General features: G+C 37.0%; 1 protein-coding gene across 6 annotated transcripts in view; it reads left to right on the top strand.

Annotated features, from left to right (window-relative positions):
• The window catches only part of SPOCK3 (SPARC (osteonectin), cwcv and kazal like domains proteoglycan 3), a 327,128-nt gene that overhangs the window by 277,862 nt on the left and 23,256 nt on the right, over positions 1 to 26,010 (top strand). For all 6 annotated transcript variants that reach the window (XM_057378291.1, XM_057378290.1, XM_057378292.1 and 3 more), the window contains one exon: positions 153 to 326. In XM_057378291.1, the coding sequence (XP_057234274.1) occupies positions 153 to 326 (174 nt within the window). The remainder of the gene's footprint in view (positions 1 to 152; positions 327 to 26,010) is intronic.

Raw genomic sequence — 26,010 nt, forward strand, 5'->3', positions numbered from 1 at the left:
TGGGCAGCCTCCCCTTCCCTCTGCCCCCTCGCCGCCCACCTGAGGGCGAGGGGGCCCGCCGCGGGCGGCTGCCCCGTCCCCCGCCGGCAGCCCCCGGCCGGGGCTCGGCTCCGCCGTGGGTAACCCCCCTGCCCGTGTCTCCTCTCGCCCAGATGCTCGCGGCGGCGGCAGCTTTGGTGTGCGTGTGTGCGGCAGCCTGGTGCAGCCCGGCGGCGGCGGCGGCCGGGGGCAGACCGGACAGCGGCAATTTTCTGGACGATAAACAATGGCTCACGACCATCTCCCAGTACGACAAGGAGGTCGGGCAGTGGAACAAATTCCGAGACGTAAGTTCAGCTCTTCCATCCTGCCACAGCCGGCTGCGGCACCCGGYCCGCTCCCGCTAGTTCCGCTCGTGGAGGGCATCCCTTGGGGAGCGGGGGCTGGGGTGCAGCCTCAACTTGCCCCCTTCTCCCCGGATTTTAATGCTTATGCTAATTCCCTGCGGCGCCTCGGCGAGTAGGATGGAGGTCCCGCCGGTTGGTTGCCGGTGCGCTGCCGCCGCGGCGCGGCCAGGAGCGCCCTGCGAGCCCCGGGCCGTGTGGGGCGCCCACCCGCACCTTCGGGGCCCAGCGGGCCGGGCCGCGGGAGCCGCTTCCCGCCCTGTGGATCGCCAGGCGGTGGAGGGGGGGAACCCGCGTTTGTCCWCTCTCCTCCCGTTTCCCGCCCCGCTGCGGGAGCGTTGGAGGCTGCGGGAAGAGATGCGGTGGGGGCCCGGGCCGGGACAGGGGCTCGCCCCGCCGCCGCKCCGCCAGTGCCGCTCAAGGCAGAGCCCCCTCCCTCCGTCCCCGGGCACCTGGCAGCGGGACCGCCGCGTCTCGGCGTGCGCTGTCACAAATGCCGGCAGGACGGGCGGGGGGAGCGGGGGCAGCGCTCCCGGCGGAGGGGTGGGTGTCGGGGGTGCGGGGATCAGCGCGGCGAGTGCGCGGGGTCCGGAGCGCCGTGCTTGGAGCCCGGGCGCAGCAGCTTCAGCCTGACCCGAATCTCATCAGTTACGAAACCTGCCGCTGTAAGGTGCCTCTGTCCTCAGCGTGCTTCGCCTGTGCGCCCAGTTCGGGCTGTCTTTGCTGCAAGTTGCGTGAAACACGACCAGTWTTCAAAAGTCCTTCTTCACATTTCTTTCAGTGGAAAACATTTTCTTTGATCAGCCAGTATCCTGCGTCTCTTGGTGTCACTTTTAAAATCCTGAATTCCAACCATGCAAAATAATTTTGTTTTCCTTACTGTTTCGCCTACTGGCTTTCTTTGATTTTGGGATAAAGCATTGATTTGGTTTGCAACTTCAGAGGCAACAGGTTTCTTCTTGTTCTGCAGCTTGCTGGTGACTGCTGTTTGCTGTAGCAAACTGAAGTAAACGTCTCCAAGATGTCTCTTACTTTTCTGAGATCTGGAGTGACTTGTGATGTATTTTCTAGCTTTATGTCTGTGTTGCATGTAAGATGCAACCTTGGCTATTTATATTAAGCAACTAGGAAAGAACTACTGTTAGAGTTGTGGGAAAGTTTATTTTTGCAATAGATGGTATTAAGCAGCATAATTCTAGTGTTTGAGAACACTTTCATTCAGTGGTCATATATTTTTGTTTGCCTTGAGTAATAGCCTGAAAACAAAAAGAGCTTAGTTAGGTTCATGGGATAAACAGCAGTTCAGTGTGCTGTGCTCTTGGACCTGTGATTTTGGAAAAAAAAAAAAAAGGCAACATCTGCTGCTATAGGAATTTTCTAGGATTAATGGTTGCTGCTAGAAAACTCCAAAATAAGTACATCAGTTATGTTTTATAATTGGGCAAAGTCATTTATGTGAGAACTACCCTGCAAGGCTGAGGAAGCTAAGTGCTCTCTAATGCCTGTCTCCTGGGTGCCCACTGACATGTACTGTAATATTGGATATTAGCCAGATAATTTATTCTGTGACAAGTAGGTGTCCCCAAGGGTTTTAAGAGCGACTGCTTTGAGGAAGTACTGCATACAGATTCTTCTGGGGCAATTTACAAATATGCTGGCTTATTTTTACACTGTGTAAGTTTTAAAAGGCTGGTACTTCAGTGAAGAGTATGCTTTTATTTCTTGTGCAGGATGCTTATGTCCTATTGATTGGTACTCAAACTGGAATATTTATAAATGGTCCTAATACTTCACAAGGCTCTCCCTTTAAAGCATGGGTAGTTTTCAGTGATTCGTAGCATGTAACTSTAAAATCCCCCAAAATTATGCATTAATCTACCTGTACAAGAGTACATTAGAAAAGTATCTTGTAAGAGCACTTATCAGTTAATCATTCTTAAAACTTCTCCGCCATGTGATATTTATTGATGTCCTACATTTTAAAATAATTAGTAAAATTACTTGTGTAACAGTAATTTTTTTGGTTTTGTAATTGTGATTAGTAATGTAATTAGGGATTCAAATGTGGTCCCCTGTTAAGGAACCGGACAGCAGCAATTGAAACATTTGTAAGGGTAACTGTCTTGAAGAGTTAAAATCAAGGTATGCAAGGCCTGTGTTTGTAATTTAATTCTGTGGTCAGAGTGGGATATTTTTGCGGGCTTTAAGTACCCTGCAGATATAAGGGTGAGATGGAATTCTAGTGTGAAAAGAAGTATTTAAAGGCTTAASTTAAGACTTAACTGACAGGACTGATTAATGTGAAAGATAATGACCCTGACTTCTGGCTCATTGGCTCAGTTTCCTAAGAGTTTTAGACCACACTGAGTAAAAACACATTCAGTAAGGGACCCTTACAGAACCTGATAAACCAGGATCTGACATTTTATTTATAAAATACCAAAAATCAAGTCAAACACCAGCCCCGAAACCTAGCTCTCTTAACAGCCTCTAAAATGTCAGTTTTGTCAGTAAGCGTTATTTATGTGAGATTATTAGCTAAGATCTTTTTGGGATTTTAAACAGGCGGAACTGTAACTGGCTCTTCAATTATTTTGAAAGGTCTTGATCATTTTGACAAATCTCTTGAAAATAGTGAAATAGGTCTAGGCAAGAACTGTGCCTTAATGTGTAACTAGTGGGAAACCAGATATGTTAGAGGCTATCTATCTTCCCACATATTTTCCTTTTGCAAAAATTGAGAATGGTCTTCTTTTTAAATAGGAGACTTTCCATCTTACAAATSGGGGAGATGGGATATTTCAAATATCAACTTCCTTTAAGTAGTATGTACAAGTCAAACATTTTGGGTTGAATACAAGGGGACATTTACTTTTTGCCTGAAGCATCTGCAGGGACAAGAGTTTTTAACCCGTCTTAGTGCTGCTGCAGTTGCTGAATAGCTGCAACTGTTCACATCTGTCACTAAAATAAGTCTCTGGGTTGATGTGTTTATTAAGGTTTTCCAAGCTGCCTGGTTAGGCTGCTTCAGCAGCCAGTGGTGTCAGGATGCTGGGAGCGTCTAGCCCGTGGGAATGTGTCCTCTGTTCATTTCAGGCTTGGGAATTGAATGTTTTCAGTAGATGCTGTTAGGRGTATCTTCTTCATTCATATTTTGTTATATTGGTAGTGCTGTCTGGTAATGGTTTTATCTACGATGATTGCACTAGACATTTGAGATATATATACGCTGCAGTTTGATTGAAATGAAGATTATTCTTTTTGAAAACTGTGATTGAGAAATGGCATTACATTTATACTCTCCTACTTTGAGCATCCTAAATCTTATCTAGAAAACCTTCATTACTCACAATGTTTTTAATCTGCAAAGAAAAACGTAATATAGGAATTCTTTTTCTGATTACTTTCCAAACAGTTGTRATGTTTTAATCCTAAAGCAAAAGCACAATGGCTTTGTCATTTATAATCACTTTGTCTTTTTATATCTTCTTCACAGTCAGTTGGACAAAATTGCATACAAACATAATAGTCTGTTGTATCACTATCTGACAGTGTTTCAGCGTTTCTTTTCAGAAATTTTAATTTTTATTTCTTTAAAATTCAATGARGTTTAATGAGATATTTCTACAGAATAAACCATTGTAGTAACTGATACTTGTAAACAGTGACTTGTGCATTGGTGTTCATTAAGTGAACTGTATTTTATATGGTAAATTTTATTTGCTGCTTGAAAAGAGATTTTTGGGTTCTAACTTGCTTGTTAGTGATTTTGACTTTTTCTTTTCAGAGGTCACAATTCTAGTGATTCCTATATTTTCAAATTTAAGGTGATAAATGGACTCCACAACTCAACTGTGACATAGTATTGCTATGAAATAATAGGATTGTGTGATCATTGTAACCAGCTGGATCAAACCACAGTCTTAACTATCATCCCACCATGTTAATACAGTTATCTAAGGTAAAGAAGGTAGAAGAAAATTGAGCAGGCCATAAAACCAGTCAACTCTGAAGAGGAAATTTGCACTGGCAGTATCTTTTTGCTCTGCTTTGCTTTGGAGTGTTCTCACATTGGCCATCAACTGTATGGCCTTTCACATGTCAAGATGTGACAAGTTTGGGCACCTCAGTGTTGGCTTCCCRGAGGATCCTTTTAGAAGTTTTTGAAGAGTGTTTTTTTCAGCATTAGTGAGAACCAAACCTCTGTGTTTGGAAGGGAGGTAAATCAAATACCAGGTCTCCACATCAATTCAGTAATAGCCAGCATTCATTATTCGCTTGTCTRTTTTGGAGGTTTAAGGCTACTCAGAAACAAACACTGCTCCTCAATGAAGCTTCACACCAACTGTGCATTACTGCTTGAGCAGAACATCTCTGTCCAGCTGTGCATCACAACTACGTCTTTGTACAACTGAGCAAGCCAAAGGCTGTTTAAAGAAGGATTCATTAGAAGTTCTTTGCACTTCATTGTGGGATTATCATGTAAATATTTGGAAGGTTTTCATGCTTCCAGAGTGGAGTACCAGTAACATTATTTGAAGAGGAGGATGACTTTTGTTCAACAAAGCTTTTGCATTRGACAAGAAGCCCTCCTAGTTTATGRAGGATACTAAATGTGCTTTGGAGGTAGTCAATATTTAGGATTGGATAGTGCTGCACTCATTGTCTTTCCTCTAACTCATGTTAACTCATTAGTTGTGAAAAAAGGTTTGATAGGCTTATTTCTCCTGTACYTTTTATGGTTCAGGGTAAAAAACTTTGTTAGCGGGTATGGCAGCTGTTTTATGACATACGTGCATATGTCATGATCATGACATAAGGAAAAAATGGAATTGCAAAACATGAAAGATTAACTGCTTCTTTGTTGCTTAAGGCCTAAGTTAAATCAAGAGCATGTAATAAAGTGAAGTTATTTTTGCAGGTGGGCATTGAATCTTTTGCAAATGGGCATTGAATCTTTTCCATGTGCCAGTCTGTTAGCTGAAACTTATTGGCACTTCTAAAGTAGTATCAGTCACTTTTTTTCTGTGACTTATTTTTATTAATAAATAAAATATCTGTCTGAGTTTTATTAATATGATGGAGGAAAAAATTTGAAGCGTAGGAGGTCTGACAGAAAGAATAAGTATTTTGTACYTTCACCTGTAATTACTGTCTTTGAAATGAAACTAATAAGGACTTGACCAGTCTCTTTTATACTGTAAAATATGGGAAAGTGTTAGGAATTTGTATTAATTTGTATTAACTAAGGAAATTTAAGATGCTATTGAATTGTTAATAGTTTCAAACTTGAATGTGACAAGTTATAATGGGAATAAGTAATGAAAATCTTAATTTTTYCTTTCGTCTGTATTATGGACAAGGGCTTCTAATTTTTATATGTGCTTTTAATTCATTCTCAAGTACAGATTYCTTTTTTCTTTCATATGATTACTTTTCTTATGGTCTGTTTTTGCTGCCTGTTTTCTAGTGACAAATATTTTTTTGTCTGAGGAGGCAGAGTCTACTARTGTCAAACTATTGTTAACATTGAACTCTTAAATGTCTCTTGGAAGGCATTAACTTGCAAGCTCTTTATATAGCTAACATTTAGAAGTTAAGTAAATGGTAATGTGCTTTTCCTTAGATTGCCCTYATAATCTAAAGTAAAGCTGATAACATTGTTTCATCTTATCTTTATCTCCTTTCTCTGAAGAATAATCTTTATTTTATATGCTGTAGGTTATTTAGTGGCTATGGATACCCAGTCTTCTCTTGTCTTTCCATTAAATCTTATTGGGGTTGACTCTGGCCATCTGTGCTTTTTATAGTGAAGTATAAATAGCTTTGTGTAATATACAAATAGATGCTAACAGTAAAAGAAACTGCAGAGGCTATCTTGGCTTTATAATCAGAAAGGGAAGATGTCCAAGAGGTTTTGTAAGGTGTGGCATAATGCAGAAAACAGTGGATTGGGCACAATTAGAATATTTTTAGATGGACACCATTAATTATTTTTTACCATCTCCTCTTTTTCTTTTAATTCATAATAATTGAAGCGTTTGATGTAACTATCTGCAGAAAAGAGAAATAATAGCTTGGATTAGTATGTTTGCAAATGTCGGCCAGTTTCTGAATGTGACTCCTTCGACTGAGTTGAAATAGTCGAGTGTTATTTCTGTGTCATGTCAATGTTATGTCACGACTTCTGCTGTGTCTGCCCTACCCCCCTCCCTTCCCCTCAAGATAGGCTGAATGAAACAAGAAARTATTTGAATAGTTTGTTACCTTTTCAGTACCTAGCCTTAGAGCAACTCCCATGATTCAAGTGCAAAGCAACTTTTATTCTAACCAGTGCATTTCTATAATTTTTCTATCAGTACTGAAAAAGAACTTCAGTAAAATAGCTGTAGATTTGTTTTGTGTTAATTTTTCTAGTGTAGACMTTTTTAAAATTTTTGATACTGTTTTTGCAGTGGTGTTTCTCCTATTGTTTGCTCTTTTTCTATTATCCTATTTGTCTTTACTTGACATATTTTAATGTCTTGGTAACCATAGACAGCTTCTTTTTCTGCATCTGTAAGTCCCACTATGCTTAATGCTAAAAATCCTGCCTTTTTGCTTTAGAGTAAAAAACTATGGAGGCAATGCTAGTAAATGCTAGCATAGTGGATTGTATTGAAAGTTCTTGTAATTTTCATATTTCTTGAAATTTAATTTCTGAAAGGAAAAAGTTAGTGGCTAGTAATATCAGTGTTCAGAGCTTCACTGGGCATTCTTATGTAATTTGATATAATAATCTTTAGCTATTTGTGTGGGTTTTTTAAATAGTTTTTCACTATTGCTTTCCCATTTCACGCTGATAGATTAYAGTAGGGAAATTTATGTAGGAATTATTGATGTACCTAAAAAAGGTAGTGCAGTGCAAGGTAGCAGCCTTGGACAGTTTACAGGGAGAGCTAGTATGAAATTATAACCCTTGAGAAAGCTTTCATATTACAATGAGGATGTGATTTCACTGCTCKCTTACTATCTTTGCAAGTGGTTGCTTTAACAGAACACAGTAAGAGAATGGGTTTAAAAGTTTTAAATCTTCCAAACTTTTTGGTATTTTACCACTTCCAGAAAGTATTATCTTACCATTTTGTTATAACAGACTATCCAGTGCTTGGCATTTTGCTGCAAAAAAATTCTTATGAACTAATTTTTTATTTTCTCATGTGATATGAAATCATTCATTCAAAAGAGACTGTCAGTTTGCAGCTTGCTCAGTATCTCTCAAAAGAAAAGTCAGGAAGTCATCAAACAATTTTATGTAGTGCACTTACACTGGGCCCTGCATACAGCTGAAAACAAGCTCCTTTGACATTTTTGAGYTTGCATTGATGATGAAGTTCATTCCAGTTGTTAAATCTCTGTAGTACAGCAGTTAGAAGTATAGAACTTAGTCCTTATTATATACTGTTGTGTGTAAAAAATAATCTGTGTTTTATCAGYTATTCATTAAAACAGAGGGAGGTTATTAATATGAAGAGTGTGGGGATCTATATTTAATGATGCACAYATGCTTGAGGATTTGGCAGGGCTTGTGTTGGCGACTGCAACAACACTTCAGGAGAAAACCCAGTGATTCTTAAAAGTGGAATCAATTGGTTGGTAGGGAAAGCAGCAGTGTCAGGAATCCATTGTAGAAAGTGCCATTCAAGCCTTTTACAAAAGGGTAAGTTAACTGCTTTGGTCAGATTTGGAAAGTCAATGTCAAGCTCTGAGAACTCTTTGTATTCGTGAAGTTTGGGGCCAGAGGCGACCATTGGATTTGACAACATACTTCCTCTATGTAGTGGATTATTTGTTTTTATCCTGACAGATGATATTACACCCAAAAATTCTAGTTGGGCAAAAGCAGTTCGGGTTTTGGGAATCTTTGTATGCTGCTGGCACAGATTAAGGTTTGACCTCTAAGGCCTGCACTGTGAGGGAATTAATTAGCTGCAATATTCCCACATGATCTAGGCAACAGATTTATGCTGTTTTGCAGAAGGACAAGGAAAAATGCCATTTATATTTATACTCATCTGATCTGGAAGSATTTCCTTCTTTGGCCCAAATACGACAATGATTGGGATGAGTGCTTAATTTTTCTTAGGCTAAATTGCTGTTTAAAAGGATTTCTGTTGTACYGTCTCCGTAGAATTTTCTTGTGTGCAGTGTCAATAAAAGCCAATTGCTTTTATGTGGAAAATCACAAATGATGTTGGAATGCAACCAATTCACATTTTAAGGAAGATAGAGAAATGGCTTCAGAATTTTCATTAGCAAATCACAAAAGATGCATATTCGTTGTCTTAATCTGGTGTTCAAGTCTTTAAGCATGCGAACAGTGAGGTAGGCAATCTTGTTTCCAATATCCAGGAGCAAAGAACATGAATGTGAAGAGCTCCTACTTTCCAAAGCCAGCAAAGGGCTCTCAGATTTCTTCTCTRTGTATTGCAAATAATGCATAGTATTTCATATGTGAACTGGATTTACGCACACTAACCGCATAACTATTTTTCTAAATACTGTTAAATGTAGCATTTCTCTCCTAAACTGTTAAACTGTTAATTTTTTCAATATTTGTGCTTATTTTATTTTACAGTTCATATATCTAACTTTACTCAGAAGTTCTTGGTAGGCAGTTGCAAGGTCCTGTTTTGATAAGCTCTGGTATTGGGGCATGTGAGGAGAGAATTTCTTTACACAATTAAGGAAAAAACTTAATTGTGTTAGAAAAAGAGGCAACTGGTTCCACCTGTGATATCCACTGATCTTCATGGACTCCTCAAAAGAAGATTTGGACATCCTCTCAGAGTATGCAGGGATATATGACCAAAACTTCCTTTTAGTTACTGAAGTAACATCCTAGCCAAGTGAAGTGTAACATGACTATGAATCATGAGATTTCTCTCTGAGATCTGCGGGTGTAGTCTCATGAAAATGGAGAGGGACACATATGCTGAAGTAGAATTAAGTGTGTAGATTTGTACTGCAGATTGAATGGTATAGACATAAAACCTCAGAATATTTCTTCACTAGGACTGAATGTGTGTTTATAAACTGGGTTCTGCACAGTGGTAAAATTGTGGTTTGCACAGATGCTACCATACCTTTCTGTCTTKGCATACTTTTTACATATAATAAATGTTTACAATTCCTATATTTTTTTGTTGTTAATTCATTCTTGTATAAAAATGAGAGTTTCTTAGGGAGTATGAAACTATCACTTTTTTCCTCCAAGTTTTCTAAATTTGGATTTTAGCACAGCTGTAAATAGAAGACCTTTTTGAGTAAAAAAACTCATTGGAAAACAATAACATTTTTCCCCCAGAAGGTTCCAAAGTACTAATATTGTAGAGTGTATGATGTTCAGCACATGAAACAGTTGAGCTATTCTGTGGATTTTGGTTTGTTTGKKTTTTTTTTCACTTAATGAATGATGCCATGCGTGCGTGAGGGCACACATGTATGTTAACTGGTAGCTCAGATCAATAAAAATGTRAAGTGATTTTATGCTGTCTATTCCTCATTCTGAGGAGCAAAATACCCCACAGAATATTAGTAGTATTTTATAGGTCCAACCTTACCATTTCTGCAATTTTATCTTACCATTGGGTATCCCATTGATTGCAGATCATTTTTGAATGTGTACTGAAAGTGACTTGAGTTTAACAATGTTTGTGGTGTGCAGAATAAAAAATAATTCTGAATTAATATCCGATTTGTGAGGCAGTTATCTGCAATAGTTTCAGTTCACTGACTGGAAGAACTACCTGTCTTTTTGCATGCCTATAAATATCACACAAGAACAAGGCAAGTATTGCTACAAACATGTAGAGATTGTCAAGAAAATGTTTGAGCTCCAGCTTCTTCAAGAAAGGTGGGAGAATTTATACAAATAATACTATAAGAAAATATGAGAAATTACTCTGTGAAGCAAAGCTGATGTTTGATTCTAACAGTGCTTAYCTGGTTGTAAAATGTGATAGCATCTTATGTAGTTTAGGTTTTGAAAAGATCTTTCTTGTCAAAMAGACATTCCTTTCATTGGAAAGGAAGGGGATCTTGAATTTTTTTTACAGTTGGGCTGTGGCTTTCCAGCCCAGTTTGAGTGTGGCTGGACWATTCAATACCAAGATTTTTTAGGAAATCTTTTCCCTAAAATACTGTAGGTTCCCGTCAAACATTACTAATYAGATGAACTCTTCATTATTAGTGGTATCTATATAGTGCTGCTTTTTCAACTGATATTTATGCTTTTTATTCTAATGCAGATAAAGATTAGTAATTTACACATGCTTAATTCCCGCATACATAGTTCCTACTCTTGCTTAGTTATATCAGAAAAATATTTTTATTACTGAAAAAAGTACTAGTTGAAGGTAAAATTTCTATAGCTGTAACATTTTCCACAGTATTTGTACAGCTGAAATGTGTCATTGTGCATCATTCATTTATACTACAATAAAACAAATTAAAGCTTGAAAATGAACTAGATGTATTTTCAGATTTGACAAACTAATTTTTCASTTGCTTAATTATACTTTTTAATTTTGAATTAATTATAATTTCAAATTTGAAAAGCATCAGTGATGGGTAGTCAGCTAGCCCTATATCTGAATTGTTAAAACAATTTGTTCAAATAGTGTATTGTTAAATAGTTTTGCAGGAAGTGAAAAGTTTTCTGCTTGAAGATTTGGGATTGTTTTCCCTATTTTATCAAACCTTCGCTGTGTATTTCTCTGGGATGATGTTGTATTAGACTGGATCTGAACCTGGCTTGCAGGGACTCTTGTCTAATCGAGGTCACTGAGGATACATGCACTGATGTTTGCGAAAGGTGGAATTATGCCAGTCTGCTTATTTTAAATCATTATTTGATCACTAAGTCTACAAAACAGACTTCTGGATATATTTATGTATTTCAAAAATGGAAAGAAAGCAAACTTGATCCRGAAAAGAAACTAAGACATCCTTCCAATAATTTTCTTCTCATCTAGTGGTCTAAAGTAGTATAAATAGCAAGATTGTTGTGTGGGACTTTTTCCCCCCATTTTTTTTTTTTTCTTCTTGCTTTATCAAGTATGAGAGAATTCCAAGTTTGTTTCTACTTACAGAGTACAGTGAAAACATTGTTTCTTTATTTTGTTAAGTTACTWTATTTGACTGGTGATTTTATTTTCCTTTTCAGTGAATTACTTTCCTGGTGTTATTTATTCTGAGTCTCTTTTCCCCGCCTCACCTCTTCAGCCATTAGTGAGGTGCAGGTAGAAAACAATCTTTCAGTTTCACTGACCTGAATAAAAGTATTTAATTTTGGCTAATTCATCTTCAAGGACTTGTGTATTTAAAGCCTGTGTCTGATTCATTTGCTGCATTGCTTCATGGAGTTGTAGGTAGGTGTCTCTGTGCTGCTTTTACATGCCAGGCTCCTACAGTCAGTTACATATTGTATGATCATTGTGCTTTCCTCTTTAGCTGAATCACATGTTGCACTGTGAAAAACAGTACAGAAAGTCAAATAAATTGCAGGGTGACAATTATGAAGTATAAAAAAATAAAATCAGACAAGCATTAAAATAGCTGCTCAGTGGATAGCACAATTATATTTCTGCGGCAAGATCTTGTATCAGAAAGACGATTTATAAAGATAATAATACTGTTAACGACTAAAGCTGAGTAACCTATTTTGTCAGAGATATTAAAGCATCTGTAGTGTGGCTTAATTCGGTGGGAAGTAATAGAGTTTATGGCAAAGCAAAGTACCGGAATSGATTTACACAGTAGTTTCTTTCACCTGGTGCTAGAGTAGATTGATCATCTGGCATTGTTGATTCTTAGATGTCACAAGTAAGGTTAAAATCTGTAGGCAGAGCAAGTCGAAGCCTAGTTTAGGTAAGATATACCATTGTCTAATTATAACTAAATTTAGACTGTAAAATTAATCTCTGTTCATATTATTGTATATACCACTTACTTTGCTCATCCTAAGTGAAGTTCTGTTACACCTGTCTCAGATTTATTTTCTTACGATGTTACTGGATCACTTAATATTTCTTTTTGTGTATTTTTTTCATCTTTATTCAGAAATCTACTAAGCTATTTGTTATTTCCCTCCTTGACTAGGCAACACAATGAATGGGTTGCTTATGTTTAAATGTTTCCACTAAAATGAAAATATTTTACATCATTTTCCTTCTATGACAATTATAAGAAAAGTAGACATGAGGGCTGGACGAAATGAAAGTCAACATTTTATTGTTGCTATGTCAGCTGTAAGGATTCACAGCATGTACTTCCTCCACGTAGAGTTTTCTTTGATGCTGGTCACTGCGATAAGTGTCCATCTATTCAACGTTGACACCAGGTTCAAGTCCCTGGTCAGACCCAGAGACATCTCAATTGTTAGCGTTGCTTCGAGTCTCCAGGCAAGAACAAGTGATTTTCTGCCCTTTCTATACTATTTTATTTTTATGTATTTGGTATGAGAGAACTGGAAAAATGGGTGAAGAAAGAACTTCTTCCTTTTTCAGCCTGGATCCAAATAATCAAGATTACTTCTGGTTTAAACAATTAAATGCATGAGATTATAAACTCTGAAACTAAAGGTCAACAGCGCCATCCTTGGGCAGGGGGTAGAGTTAGTGAGCCTGTAAACTCCCTGCCCTGCCTCTACCTAGGTTAGTGGAAAGCTGGGCAGTACAGCTGCATTGTATCAGAAATAAAACTACTTATCTAAAAAACTGRAGTGTCAATTCAGATCAGAATTCCACATCTTATCATCACTTAGGTAATGAATTTTGAAGAATTTCTTGTAATTCTATTTGAGATTTAAGCTTTAAGTGAACATTCAGAGTTGGACTATTTTTGTCCTTTTTGACAAGCAGACTGTATTAATCRGGAAGTCTTCCTGGTTTCCTCAGTCAAGTTTTAGGTTCTTAAAGAAGGATTTGAGTGTGTGGTGTGTTTGCTTAATCTTAACTACCTGTAACAAGAATCTGTTTTATTTGTACATGTATTCTGTGAAATTTGACTCTTAGGTAATGCCTTCTGCTTTTCAAAATACAGGTAGTTTTGTATTTTTGTGGTTTGGGTTTGCTTTTTTTTCRTTTGTGAGAAATTATGTACCTAATTTGTATTATAAACCAGAACAGTTTGGCAGGGAAAATGTCCTTAAAAAGTGTAGGTTGTTCACTGGAAAAAGGGTTTAAGAAATAATTGAGTTACAGGGAATTAGAAGGAGGATAAGGGCTTCACTCCAACAGTGTAAAATTTGTTAAGGACTTGACACTGTTATTTAGCTGTGTATTGCTGTTCTGAGTGTTTTTTGCCTTGAGGTGTTAAGAACAGGTATTTATAATGACTGGTTGATATCTGTGCTGCCAAGTAGATTTGTGGGACAGGGAAGAATCCCAAAATCTTCTTCAAATACTGTGTATTAGTGATCTGAGAAAAATTGCTTTCCCTTAATTATTAGGGTACTGTTACACTACTCTCATAACCTTTGCTTTAAAGTTAAAAAATGACACAAATGTGAAAAAATACTCCATATTGTCCTTTGATTTACTGTTTTTTTTAATCTTGTTCATTGTAATTGCTCAATTTACGTTGTTTCTTTCTGTTTAGTTTCTTGCACACAGCAATTAAATCAGCACACTAGGGAGAAAGTTTAAGAAAACTTTAGAGGGTTTTTAAAGAAAAGTCACCTTTTGATCATCACATGAGTATTATTTCATTATTTCTTCTGAGAATGGAACAGCACAATTTATGAGAAAATACTCATCTGAACACATTTGAGTACCCGGAGTGCTTATTTCATGGATGTTCAGTTACCCTGTATAAGCGGCCTACAATATGTGTTTATTTGGAGAAGTGGAATTTATCAGATTCTTTTACTAGATGAGATTCCTAGTTAATTTCTAGGAGTCTGTATTTTGCTGCACTAAAAATAGMTTGCTTGTTTCCCTAAATCTCTTAGTTATGTGCTAAAAATAAAACTGAGTGCCAAGTCTTACTTTTCACAACAATCGTTAATGTTTGAACACATTTAGTGCATCCTTAAATATCAACAATGAAATGGTCAGTTATACTGATATTTTAATATAGCATTTAACTATAAAGATTCAGTTTTAGTCCAGTACCACTGACTAATACTTTGATAGGTTGGTATCAGTGTTAGAGAGGTTCTTGTACTGGGTTTCTAAGCTGAAGTAAAATGACAGTGTAGTCATCCTAGTTAATCATTACAGGGATTGATTTCTGTATTTGAATATAATTTGAATATAATTTTGAATTTCTCATATCTTCAATGATCCATGTTCTGTCCAGCAAAGTGTTTAGGCCTGTGGCTGATGTAAGCCCTGTGAGCAGGCTTCCTTTGAAATCACTTGCTGTGTTTCCATTAGGTAGGATTATTAACTTGTGTTAAAGATTGTTACTATCTGGCCTGTTTCTTTTTGTGCTATTCATTCTGATAGTATGGGGTTTTTTTTTTAATAGATAAAATTGTTGAATTGTTTGCTTTTGGCATAGGTAATACCTTATTAGTGGGTTTGATACAAAAAGATTACTTTGACATTTCAGAAAGTTACTGCTACTGTGGAAAGATTAATTGTAGCACCAGTTGTTTTGACCGCCTAATTCACATTTCATGCACAAAAAAAGGAAATATGATAAACTGTCAAACTACCGTAATGTCTGAAAATTTTTGCTTCTTTTTTTAAAGAAGATGTTAAAACTACTGGGGTTTTTTGACCAYTGAAACTTGGAAACTTATTTTAAATTAAGTTTCTCATTACTAATGCAGTATAAGTATCCACAGCATAGAATTTGTGGAGGGATCTGCTGCGCATGAGAAAATAATATTGGTGCCAGTTAATATCAGATTGGGTGTGTAAAAACATGCAGATTAATTCTACTTTATTATTAATTCTAGATTATATTCTAGATTAACTATCCTGGACATACACTATTCTTTTCAATATTCAAAACTTTACTCAAGAAACATACATACATACGTTAGGAAACTCAAGATCTTTTCAGTAGTTAACATAGTTTACCTTATTTGGACATGTTTCCAGATTTTATGTTAAGCAGTAAAGCTAAAAGTAAGATTGTGTTCAAATTTAAGATGGCACTCAGTTTCTGCAACTTCAGCTATGTATCTCATCTCTTTAGTGTACTCTTTGGATCTTCAAAATTCTGTATTTCCTTTATGTCAGGACACAAGCCACTCACCTTTTCCTGTGGTTTAGCTCTTTTAAAGTAAAACATTTCTGTAACACACAAATCAACAGTTTATTTTGAACCCTGGCTTACAGTACATGAATTGTAGAAATTTGCCTTACTTGTAAACTTACTTGTGCTTTTGCAGATGTATTTTTGTTGTAGGTCTTTCATAGTAACTTACTGAAGAATAAACAATAACTAATCAAGAACAGCAGCAATCAAGAGCATGACCTCAAATTTTTATATCCTGGAGAGCACTTACTGTATGAAATGTAACTTGAATATCATGAACTATGGGCCAGGTGTCTTTTAGCAGCCAATTTCCATAGTTTATGCTTGTATTCAGCTAGAGCTGCTACTCTAGAGGCACTATTCTGAACTAGATTTGTATGTTTTTTGAGTATCATGGGAAAATTTTGTCTTGATAAAAAATTATTTCAGGTTCTGTAGTACTATTGATGAATTCAGCAGAAGATGAATGTGGCTTTTAAATTGAATTAATGTAGTAAGGAATCCATTTTTAGATTGAAAATAGCCTTATCCAGTGGGATTTTGTTAAAGTTTTCTTACAAAATGTGGATTTTTTGATGTAAAATTAATTACTTTCAGCAGATCTGATGATTTTCACTGAAATGTTTGAAACTGTAAACAGGGAAATTGTCTTCATTAAGGCTTTTTTTTTGTAGGAAGCATAGTTGCATTTATTTGAGAAACTTGGTATGGAAAGTTAGTTTCATGCTCATAGACTTGTAGTATTGAGTGTTACACAACACTATATGGGGTGAAAAAAAATCCCCAGAAGTGATATTTGTATGTGACAGGTTCTCATGGGTTGTAGTGAATTCGAGGTGGAACTCTGACCTAGGAATGAAAATKATGTACTTTATCAGACTATTGAAAAAAAATTCCTGTAAAATATGTGATGAAAACTTTTGGATGAAAAATGAATGTGTGGTGTGCTGCTGTGCATGAGTGCTGTTAGGCACTTCCAATCCTTACAGTTGTTTTACAGTAATAAAATTTATTTGTAGTCAGTGTGTTTTTCAGTTGTTTCTGTCAGTACCTTGCTGCCCCATATCACTGATTTGGAACGAAAGTGTGATCCTGCGATGTGGTTTCACAATAGGTATCACATTTCTTGATGGCTTTTGGTGATTGATCATATGTAGAGACAGATGTGATTCTTAGCTTGTATTTTTAAAAGTCCCAAACAAACCCAAATGACTAAGCAAAGAGGAAGCAACTTGCTGCACATAATTAAATTTTCTTGTTATTAGGTTAGCATTTGGATTTGGTTGCTTGGTGAATAATTCTTTAGCATACATAGTCTATTTAAAGGGACAAAGTAAATATACTTAGTATTTGCTTTCTGGTTTTAAGGAGTAATTTCATATACTTTATGTGTTCATATATTTTTCTGTTTGTTTTTATTGGTCTACTACAATGTTTTCAATATCTTTGTGTCTTGTGTTTATTTTTGTGTTGCTTTATTAGATAACTAATGGAACAAAGAAATCTGAGTGCTTCTCCAGGGGAAACAGGAAAATAAAATGCTTATATATATGCAACAAGCATTAGAAAGATATTCTAACTGATGTAAAAAATCATAGCAACAGTGTTTTAATTCTTCATAGCTGGATTTTTAAAGCCAATGCTATGTGTTTTAGATTTATTTGGGCACAAAAGAGCAGGGCAAAAAATTGGCTGTTTTCAGGAGGAGCAGGTTTTTTGTAGCRTGTTCATATGTATGCACATGGTGAATTTTTACGTAAAAAAAAGAGCGTAAAAGTTCTTTGACTGCTAACTGTAGGTCTGGGATGTTAATGTTCTTCTCTTTTTTTAGACTGCAGGAAAAGACCAGATGGGGCCAAATGTTAATTTTGCATCTTCTTTAATTCTAATGACAGCTAAGCTTGCGGGTACTGTAGATTCTTTTTCTTGTATACCTTGCAATATATGGTGTGGCATAGATTAAGTTTGTTGGAAAATGAAAAGCTTTTTTATTTRTTTGGTTTTGCTGTCTTTTTTTCTTTCTTTTGCAGTCAAAAATTTTAAGTTTTCATTATTTTGCTTTAAAAGGGTTCTTGCAAAAATATTGACTTGTTGAGTTTGTCATGTGTGTAAACCCTTTGTCTCATATAGAATTATTTCATTTAAGTTGGGAATGTTAGGAAGACTTAAATCAGTTTGTGATAAATGGACAGCATATTATCCTTGCTGTATCAATTAAAGTGAGTATAGAGAGAACCTTCAAATGACTTTCTTCCCCAATGAAAATGAAAGCTCTTACTACAACTCTTTATTATTTGCTTTAGATAGTGTTTGTCATTAGGCTACCTATCATTCCTGTGGTTATTACTTTATAATGAGCACTTTTTCTATCAAGGTTGGGAATACATCTTTATGTTGAAGAGTTACATGAACAGGTAATATTTTTCTGAAATACGACTAACCTTCTGAATTGAGCCCTGATTACAAAATTGCTATCAACAGCTATACATACTGATGTATGAATGTAAAATCACCTGAAAGTAGGTATAAACCTAGCAAATATTTAGCACTTCCTTCTGATATCTCCCTGTGGAGAGACTAAAGGTGTATCTCCATGTCAAAATGGTCTCAAGAGATACATATAATGAGCAAGGGTGTGGAAGTAATAATAATAATAATAATAATATAGAAATAGCATAGCTTTAATAATGCAGGACGTTAAGCAAACAAGTTTATACCGTTTCTGAGCAATGCCTAACAAAGCAATGTATGCTCACACTTTCAGTCATTTTAGTATTTGAATTTGGGTGTGCAGAGGTGATTTGAGTGTGTATAGTTTTACAACAAAGTGCCTAAGTGCCTTTGTATGAAGTAGCTTAATATAAACCTCATTTTAACTACCTCCAAATGAAAAATTAATGCAGAGTAGTTAGCCAGCTTGCTTGTAGGCAGCAGTTAGTCCACTGAGCTTATTTTTGAGTAACAGCCATTAAACAAATGTATGTATTGTGACTAGCAGGATATGTATTACTCTTGCTTTCCAAAACCTAAAAACATTCAGTGGCAATGTTATAAAAGTTGGTTGTTGGTGTGCAATTATTTGGAGGCAGCTGAAAATCACTATTCTCAAAAAAGTTGCAAATTTGTTTAGCTTACTCACTGTTAAATCGAAACTTGAAAAAATATTTCAGTTGCTGGTGTTCTAATTTTTCTGACTTGGTAACTAAATTTTAATTCAAATGAAAAAGAAAAAAAATGTTAAAGAACATATTTGACACATTTCAGAAATTTTGGGGTTTTTTTCAGTAAGGCTTCAGAGCACTCTAAATGCTTATGGGTATCAGAGGAAGATCCCATGGCATTCAGGGGCTCTGCTTACTAATGCTATTCATAAACCAGCTATACTGCTACAGAACTTTTGATATTTCAGCTGGGACTTAATTCAGGACCCCAAAAGGTTAGAGATAGCTATTTTTTGATTTTCAGAGTGTATGTTTCCTTTGACTCTTTGTTGTAGCAACTGAAAGTAGGTATGAGAGGAAGAAAGAATCCTCAATCTGGGGAGAGGAATTTATTGAAGTATTGTTTTTGGCCATGGTTACCCTCACTTCTGAAGTAAAGAATGAAGAGTGAAGAGAAGAATCGAATAGGGAGAGKAAAATAAGAATTACTGAAAACTTTAGAAGGGAGAGATGGGTTTTGACTTGTCTGTTGCTGACAGTGGTTGGAGGGAGGAGAAAACTTCAAACTATGTGAAAGCATTGTTTGAGATGTTAATATCCTTTGCTACATATGCTACATCATATTTAAGTTATTTGCCTGTTGAGAAGCAAAATGGGAGCAGCCTCTTACTAGTCCTGTTTCTTCAAGGGTCTCAAAGATGAAGCAGCCTAAGAAAAAACAGGTAAGTGTTCAAACACTTTCAGAGGTGTAATTTTATTTGCTTAAGGATATTGCATCTCCCATTTTTCTGTAAGGGCAGATAAGGAGCTTGACCCCAAAGTACCAAAATAAAAGATCCCAGTCATGGAAAAGCACATGATTGAGATTGGATATTATTATCATTGTTCCATGACACTTTATGAGAGTAGTTAAGACAAGCTTAAGACTGCTCAAGTGCGTATATAATGGACTAGGTATAAATTATATTGAAATGGGAGTTATTAGTTAATGTTACAGTAGCCTTTCTGCCTTGTTAACTGTGTTCCTGTACATTAGACTCTGTTTTCTGTTTTTCATTGTGAGCTATCTGGAAATGGAGGAATTAGTAAGACATTTTTAAGGCTTTTAAGCCTTTCAGCATTGATTAGTGTGACAGTTGGAGAGGGAGGAATTTTGTTCACGTTTTTCTCTCCTGAAGGGTCATCCCTTTTCCACATAATTTGACCTGTAATTAAAAGGAAGAGTTGTTTAAAAGAGGAATGAGTTTAATGGATACCACACTTGTTTGAAAGGGCAAATCTGCAGTGAGTACAAATTCTCCTTCCCAAGTGCCTAGTTTCTTTCTCAATACATGTTTCTTCCTTTTTTCTTTCCTTCAAAGACATTTTCCCTCCTTGTGTGAGCCTTTTAAAACCATATCTGAGTTTCTTTCTCTCTCCATCCGAGGAGGGTGTGTCATTAGAATGCACTTCAGCAGGAGTAAATTGCTAGCATTATCATCAGAGGCACGAAAAGACTTCAAGGTCTAGATGACCATGTTGTTTTTGCTGACTGGCTGTTCCCATCTCTGCCTCATCAGAACATGCGGTGTGTGCAAGGTCTGTGCTCTGTACCTGTACATCTCTAACCCCAGTGTCTTGGCCTGATAAATGTGCACATCAGTACAGCTGAAAATAGTAAATACTTGACTTGCTTTTGCTACCACGGCAGGAAGATTTGACCAATATTTCTGTCTTTCCTGGTCTTGTGTTTCTTTCCTGTTTCCCTCCCCTTGTATGCTGAATTTTTTTTTGTGGTTTACTTCATAACATGTGACAACAGTCAATTGGCAGAAGCATATCATGTGTCAAATTTTCCAGAACTAAATAATTCTTGGTAGGATTGCTCTAGATAATTTCCACTGTAGATAATTATTGCTCTGCAATAATTAGTTGCCTTTCTTCATAGTTATGAATGTAGTCTTCATGGAGGAGTTAGCTTTAATCTGAATTTCAGTTACCTCAAAGCTTCATGCGTTTCTTTTTGCTAGGGTGGAACAAAGAGTCCTGTCATAAGACAAGAGGAGATTTTAATTTTTAATTACAGAAAAGTTTTGGTAGAAGAAATAGAAGTGAAGAAAAAAGCTATTTTTTTCTGGAACCCACCATGCCCTTTTTTAAGTTCCACAAAATCTACTTCTGTCGTAATTTATATCTTTGCCATTAGGATGCAAATCCTTAGAAGTTGAGAAAAAGGAAAGAACCAGGTAAAGAAAAGTTTTGATAACAAAAATGCTACTTCTCGAGGCTGTTAGGATATTGTGCAGTTCCTCATGGATAGATACATATATCACCCTAATAGTGGAAAAAAAAATTGATAACTCTTCTTTATATGATTAACATATCTTTATTTATTAATTTTCCTGTTAAAATTATTACTAGGAAAGAAATAAAATTAGGACATGACTTTCATGGCTTGTGTTGGACTAGGAGTCTATTCAGTGCCCGGATGCTTACCTTGGTTCTTTAAACAACCAGGAGTTTCTTTCCCCTTATTTTCCTTATTTGATCTCTATCCTTACATTTCAGCTATTTCTCTTTTTCAAATCTTCTAAATTATGAACATTATTTTCACCAGTTCCTGAGGCTAGACATTAATTTGTCTTTCCTTATGAGTAGAATGTAAATTAGATATTACTATTTTATAAGTGGAGATAATAAATCGTTTTGCCTAGAAAAATATCAACATTACAGATTTTTCAGCTTTTTTTCCAGGGGAAAAAACTCCAGATGTGAATGAACTATTTTTGCTAGCTTGCAGAAAGCCAGTTCTGATGGAGGTTGAATTAATTGTGATAGTAATGTATTGTTTCTCTTTGTGTGGAGTTGCTTAATGTTACAGCCTTAAACTGCTATGTAGATTTAAAATGCAATGGTACTGCATCTGGAAGGGAAAGAAAGGTGCCAAAAGAAGCACATTTTCCTGCTCCCATTCCTTCTGAAACAGCTCTGTTTGGAAAAGTAGAGTTATCTTTGGGTAAATTTTGTGAAACAAAGCAAACTTTACGTTATCCAGGGTGAAGCAGTACTGGGTTTGTGTGTTGGGTGATAATCAGGGTATCCTTGCTTGGCCAAATAACTTTTGGGAAGTGAAATGGTTATTCAGAAGGTGCAGCTGGGAGTCACCTTGCCTAACTGTAGTAGTGCAGAAGCTCAGCATAACCTTGTTTTCTGCAGACTTAGTGTGCATTAAGTGGAGACAGATGTCTGCTTTTAACAGTCGTTTGTTGTGATTTTGTGTGTGATGTTCCCTTTCAGAGTGATCACCTTTTTCTGTCAGGAATGCTAATGGTCCTAGATGCTTTGTACATATGAAAGCTGGTTTTTAAATGTTAAAGTTAGGTACAACTAGTCTCAAATTATAGGTGTTTTGTACAAGTTGATGGAAAGACAATTTTTTGTTATTCTTTAAATTCAGTATATGAAGAATAAAATATTGCACCTGCATCTAAAAGAACTGTGTTTTATGTATAGATTAATTTATTTTTCCAGTGTAGCATTATACTGCTAAAAATAGTTTAAAATATTTTACCCTGACAAGTATAGCTATTATGTAGTTACTAAAAATTTAATTACTATGGTTGAACCTTCTACTTCCAACCATGTTTAAGGTTATTCTTGAAGAATAAATAAAGTTACTACCTACAGGAACCTTTCTGGACTTCTATTTTTCTATCCTTTAATGTCAATAAAATGGTTAAGAAATTGATACCATATTTGTGAAAGCTAACACCTTTTTATGACCACACCTGTGTTACAGAATATACATTATATACTTTTGATTAATTATTTCTAATTTTTTTCTCAGATTATCAGATGATCTTCAGATTATCTTGCTTAAATGTGAAATATTGCAGTGTGCTTTATGTATGGTGTAGGACTGGTAAAGARCATGACCTGAAATTCATGGAGATATTTAGAGTACTTAAGTGTGCTGTGGATTGGTGCTGATTAATGCACTCTGGATATGAATGTCTCAGAACACTCTCTCCCTGCCCCAYGCGTGCTGTGTTACAGTGCTTTCTCAGAAGGAGGCGTAGGTATATGTATTTTGTCAAGAATTCCGTTGTTGCAGTATTGCAGCAGTCTGCGGAGTGGGTGTTGGTTTCTCCAGGGAGATACAGCAAGAACATTCTTAGGTGTGCTGTAGTTTGTTAAGGAAGTGTAGCTTTGTAGCTGTGAATTGCTCTTCTGTCACACAACATCCATTTATATTCCGTAGTTTGAGGGAGAACCTTCGAAAGCTGCCGATTAGAGTAACGCATTGAATAATAAATTCTAAAGAAGAAATGAAAACAGACTTAGCCAGGGTTTAAAAAGACCCTAACTTCATAAACCATGTGAAAAGAACGTGAATATGAGGCAAAATATACAGATACATCTGTGCATAGGAAAGCAAGAAAGGAGAAAACAGAGAAGATCTGAAAAAAACCAAGAAATTAAGCAAACAAAACAGATATGTGTATACTAGCTGCCATGCTCTGGTTATCTAGGGATGCATTATGTAGTATTTAATAAGTTCCTACTGTACGTACAAAAAACATGTTGTGAAACCTGTAAGCTTTGCACTACAACTGTTTGTTTCTGAGTTAAAAAAAAAAAAAATTGAACAATATATTAAGCTACCTATGTAAAGATAAAAGCTTGAGATTTTAGCCCAAAATGCCCAAAACATTGGGAAAAAAGTGATGGTTATTTTCACCATATTTTCTGAATCAACTGAACTGCAAATATTTTTTTCTTGTCCTGCATAGCCTTAGCCTGAGAGGCAATGAGAGTTCAAAGTACAAGTTTTTTGAATGTAGAGAGTTAAGTAAGGAACTTTGTTTTAAAAAGTGGGGTGGGAGTGAAGGCAGAGGCATCAGTTAAGGATGGATTTTGGTAGCTTGTTAACGCCTGAAACATCCTGGCTAAAAATGTTCTTTCTCCTTCAGCCAAAATGCAAGAGGGGTTTGTGAGTAGTACTTTTAGCAAACATTCAGAGATTTTGAATTTATTTTTCTAGCTAGTTAAAAAGTCTTTTATGATGGTCTCTAAGAACACTTGTCTTTTGCAAATAAAATTAATTTTGGGCAACAGGATATACTCAAGAAGATATCCTGGAAAGAATCCAAAGTAGACTGTGTTACATGAATTACAAAAGTAATTTGAGTGCACTAAATAGAAGCTTTACTTAATGGAGTAAAATGAGCTAAGACATTTTGAGCACCTGAGAGTAAGAGCTGTTTTAAATACAGAATAATGCTTTTAAAAATTCTTGTGAATTAGAAGTGGTACTTTGTGTTGTACAAGGGAACAAGTCCATGGGACCTGATGAGATACAGCTGTGGGTCCTGTGGGAACTGTCCAAGGAAGTGGCAAAGCCACTACCCATCATATTTGAGAAGTTGTAGCAGTCTGGTGAAGTTCCTTCTGCAAAAGGGGAAACACAACCCTCATTTTTAAAAAGGGAGATAAGGAAGACCTGGAAAACCACAGGTCAGTCCATCTTACCTCAGTGTCCAGCAAGAACATGGAGAAGTTCCTCCTGGAAACTSCAAGTGATTGGTGACAGTCAACATGGCCTTCTGTGATGGGTTTACAGTGTTGKTGGATATGGTAAAAGCAACTGATATCATCTTCTGGGAATTGTGAAGGGCATGTGACATTGTCCTGAATGACATTGTAACCTCTAGTCTGGAGAGATAAGCATTTATTTGGTCTGTAGATCAGTCTGTGGATCAGGAATTAGCTGGATGGTTGCACTGAAAGGGTTGTGGTCAACACCGTGATGTCCAAATGGAGATGATTGGCATTCTTCAGGGCTTGGTGTTGGCAATGGTATTGTTTAACATTGTTGTTGATGTGGACAGTGGGATTGAGAGCATCCTCAGTAMGTTTGCCAACAGCACCGAGCTGTGTGGTGTGGTCAACATGCTGGAGGGAAGGGATGGTATCCAGAGGGAGCTGGACAGGCTTGAGCAGTAGGCTTGTGTGAACCTTGTGAAGTTCAACCAGACCAAGTGCAAGGTCCTGCAACTGGGGTGGAGCAGCCCCAAGCACAAATACAGGCTGGGTGGAGAATGGACTGAGAGCACTCTGGGGAGGACTTGGTGCGTTGGTCAATGAGAAGCTCAACGTGACCCATCAATGTGCACTTTCTGCCCGGAATGGCAACCACATCCTGGTCTGCATCATAAGAAGCATGGCCAGCAGATTGAGGAAGGCAGTTATCCTGCTCTGCTCTCATGATACCCCACTAGAGTGCTACATCCAGCTCTGAAACCCCCAGCATAAGAAGGACGTGGATGAGACRGAACAAATCCAGAGGAGGGCTGTGAAAATGGGTAGGGGCCTGAAGTGCCTCCCCTATGAAGCCAAGATCAGAGAGTTGGGGCTGTTTAGTGTGGAGGGCTGGCTAGCTGAGAGGGGTCGCRTGGAWATGTTGCAGCTTGGTGAGATGGAGGGGTACAGGTATCGCACTCAGCTAGGATAGTTGCTGAGATTGTGTGAACAATTCTTCTGAAGCACTAAGAAAGCAATGCAAGGACATCATGTTTTTAAGCCACCCTACAAGATACTTGTGTTGGTTAGCCCTGCGAAAAAGTAGAAGTAGATAAGGGAAATTGGCAAGTGAATCATTAAAGGTGGAGTTGACATTTAGGACGTGGACCTATGAAATGTATGTATTACAGAATATGTATGAGCTAATTATGTACGCTATAAAGCTTAGRCATTGTTTGCAATAAATCGAAGCTCGCTTATAACTCATATTGAGTGGTCCGAGTCTTCCCTTCTGCGACAGTTTAGCCTGGAGAACAGAAGGCTCTAGAGAGACCTTAGAGAAACCTTCCAGTACCTAAAGAGGGCTGCAGGAAAGCTGGAGAGGGAGTTATTACAAGGGCATGTAGTGATAGGAGAAGGGGGAATGGCAAGATTTAGATAAGATGTTAAGAAGAAATCCTTTACTTTGGAGGTGGTGAGACACTGGGAAATGCTGCCCAGAGCAGTTGTGGATGCCCCATCCCTAGAAGTGTTGAACCCCATGCTGGACAGGGCTTTGAATAACCTGGTCTAGTGAAAGGTTCCCCGTCCATAGCATGAGAATTAGAACCAGATGATCTTTAAGGTCACTTGCATCTCAAAACATTCTATGTTTCTATGTTACCTTCTGGCTTTTGAGTGTTTCAGCAACCTTTTCAAAAATCTGACTG

Source organism: Malurus melanocephalus, unplaced genomic scaffold (genome assembly GCF_030028575.1).
Source record: "Malurus melanocephalus ecotype Western Australia unplaced genomic scaffold, MMel_1.1 scaffold_352, whole genome shotgun sequence".
In the NCBI taxonomy this organism is placed as follows: Eukaryota; Metazoa; Chordata; class Aves; order Passeriformes; family Maluridae; genus Malurus; species Malurus melanocephalus.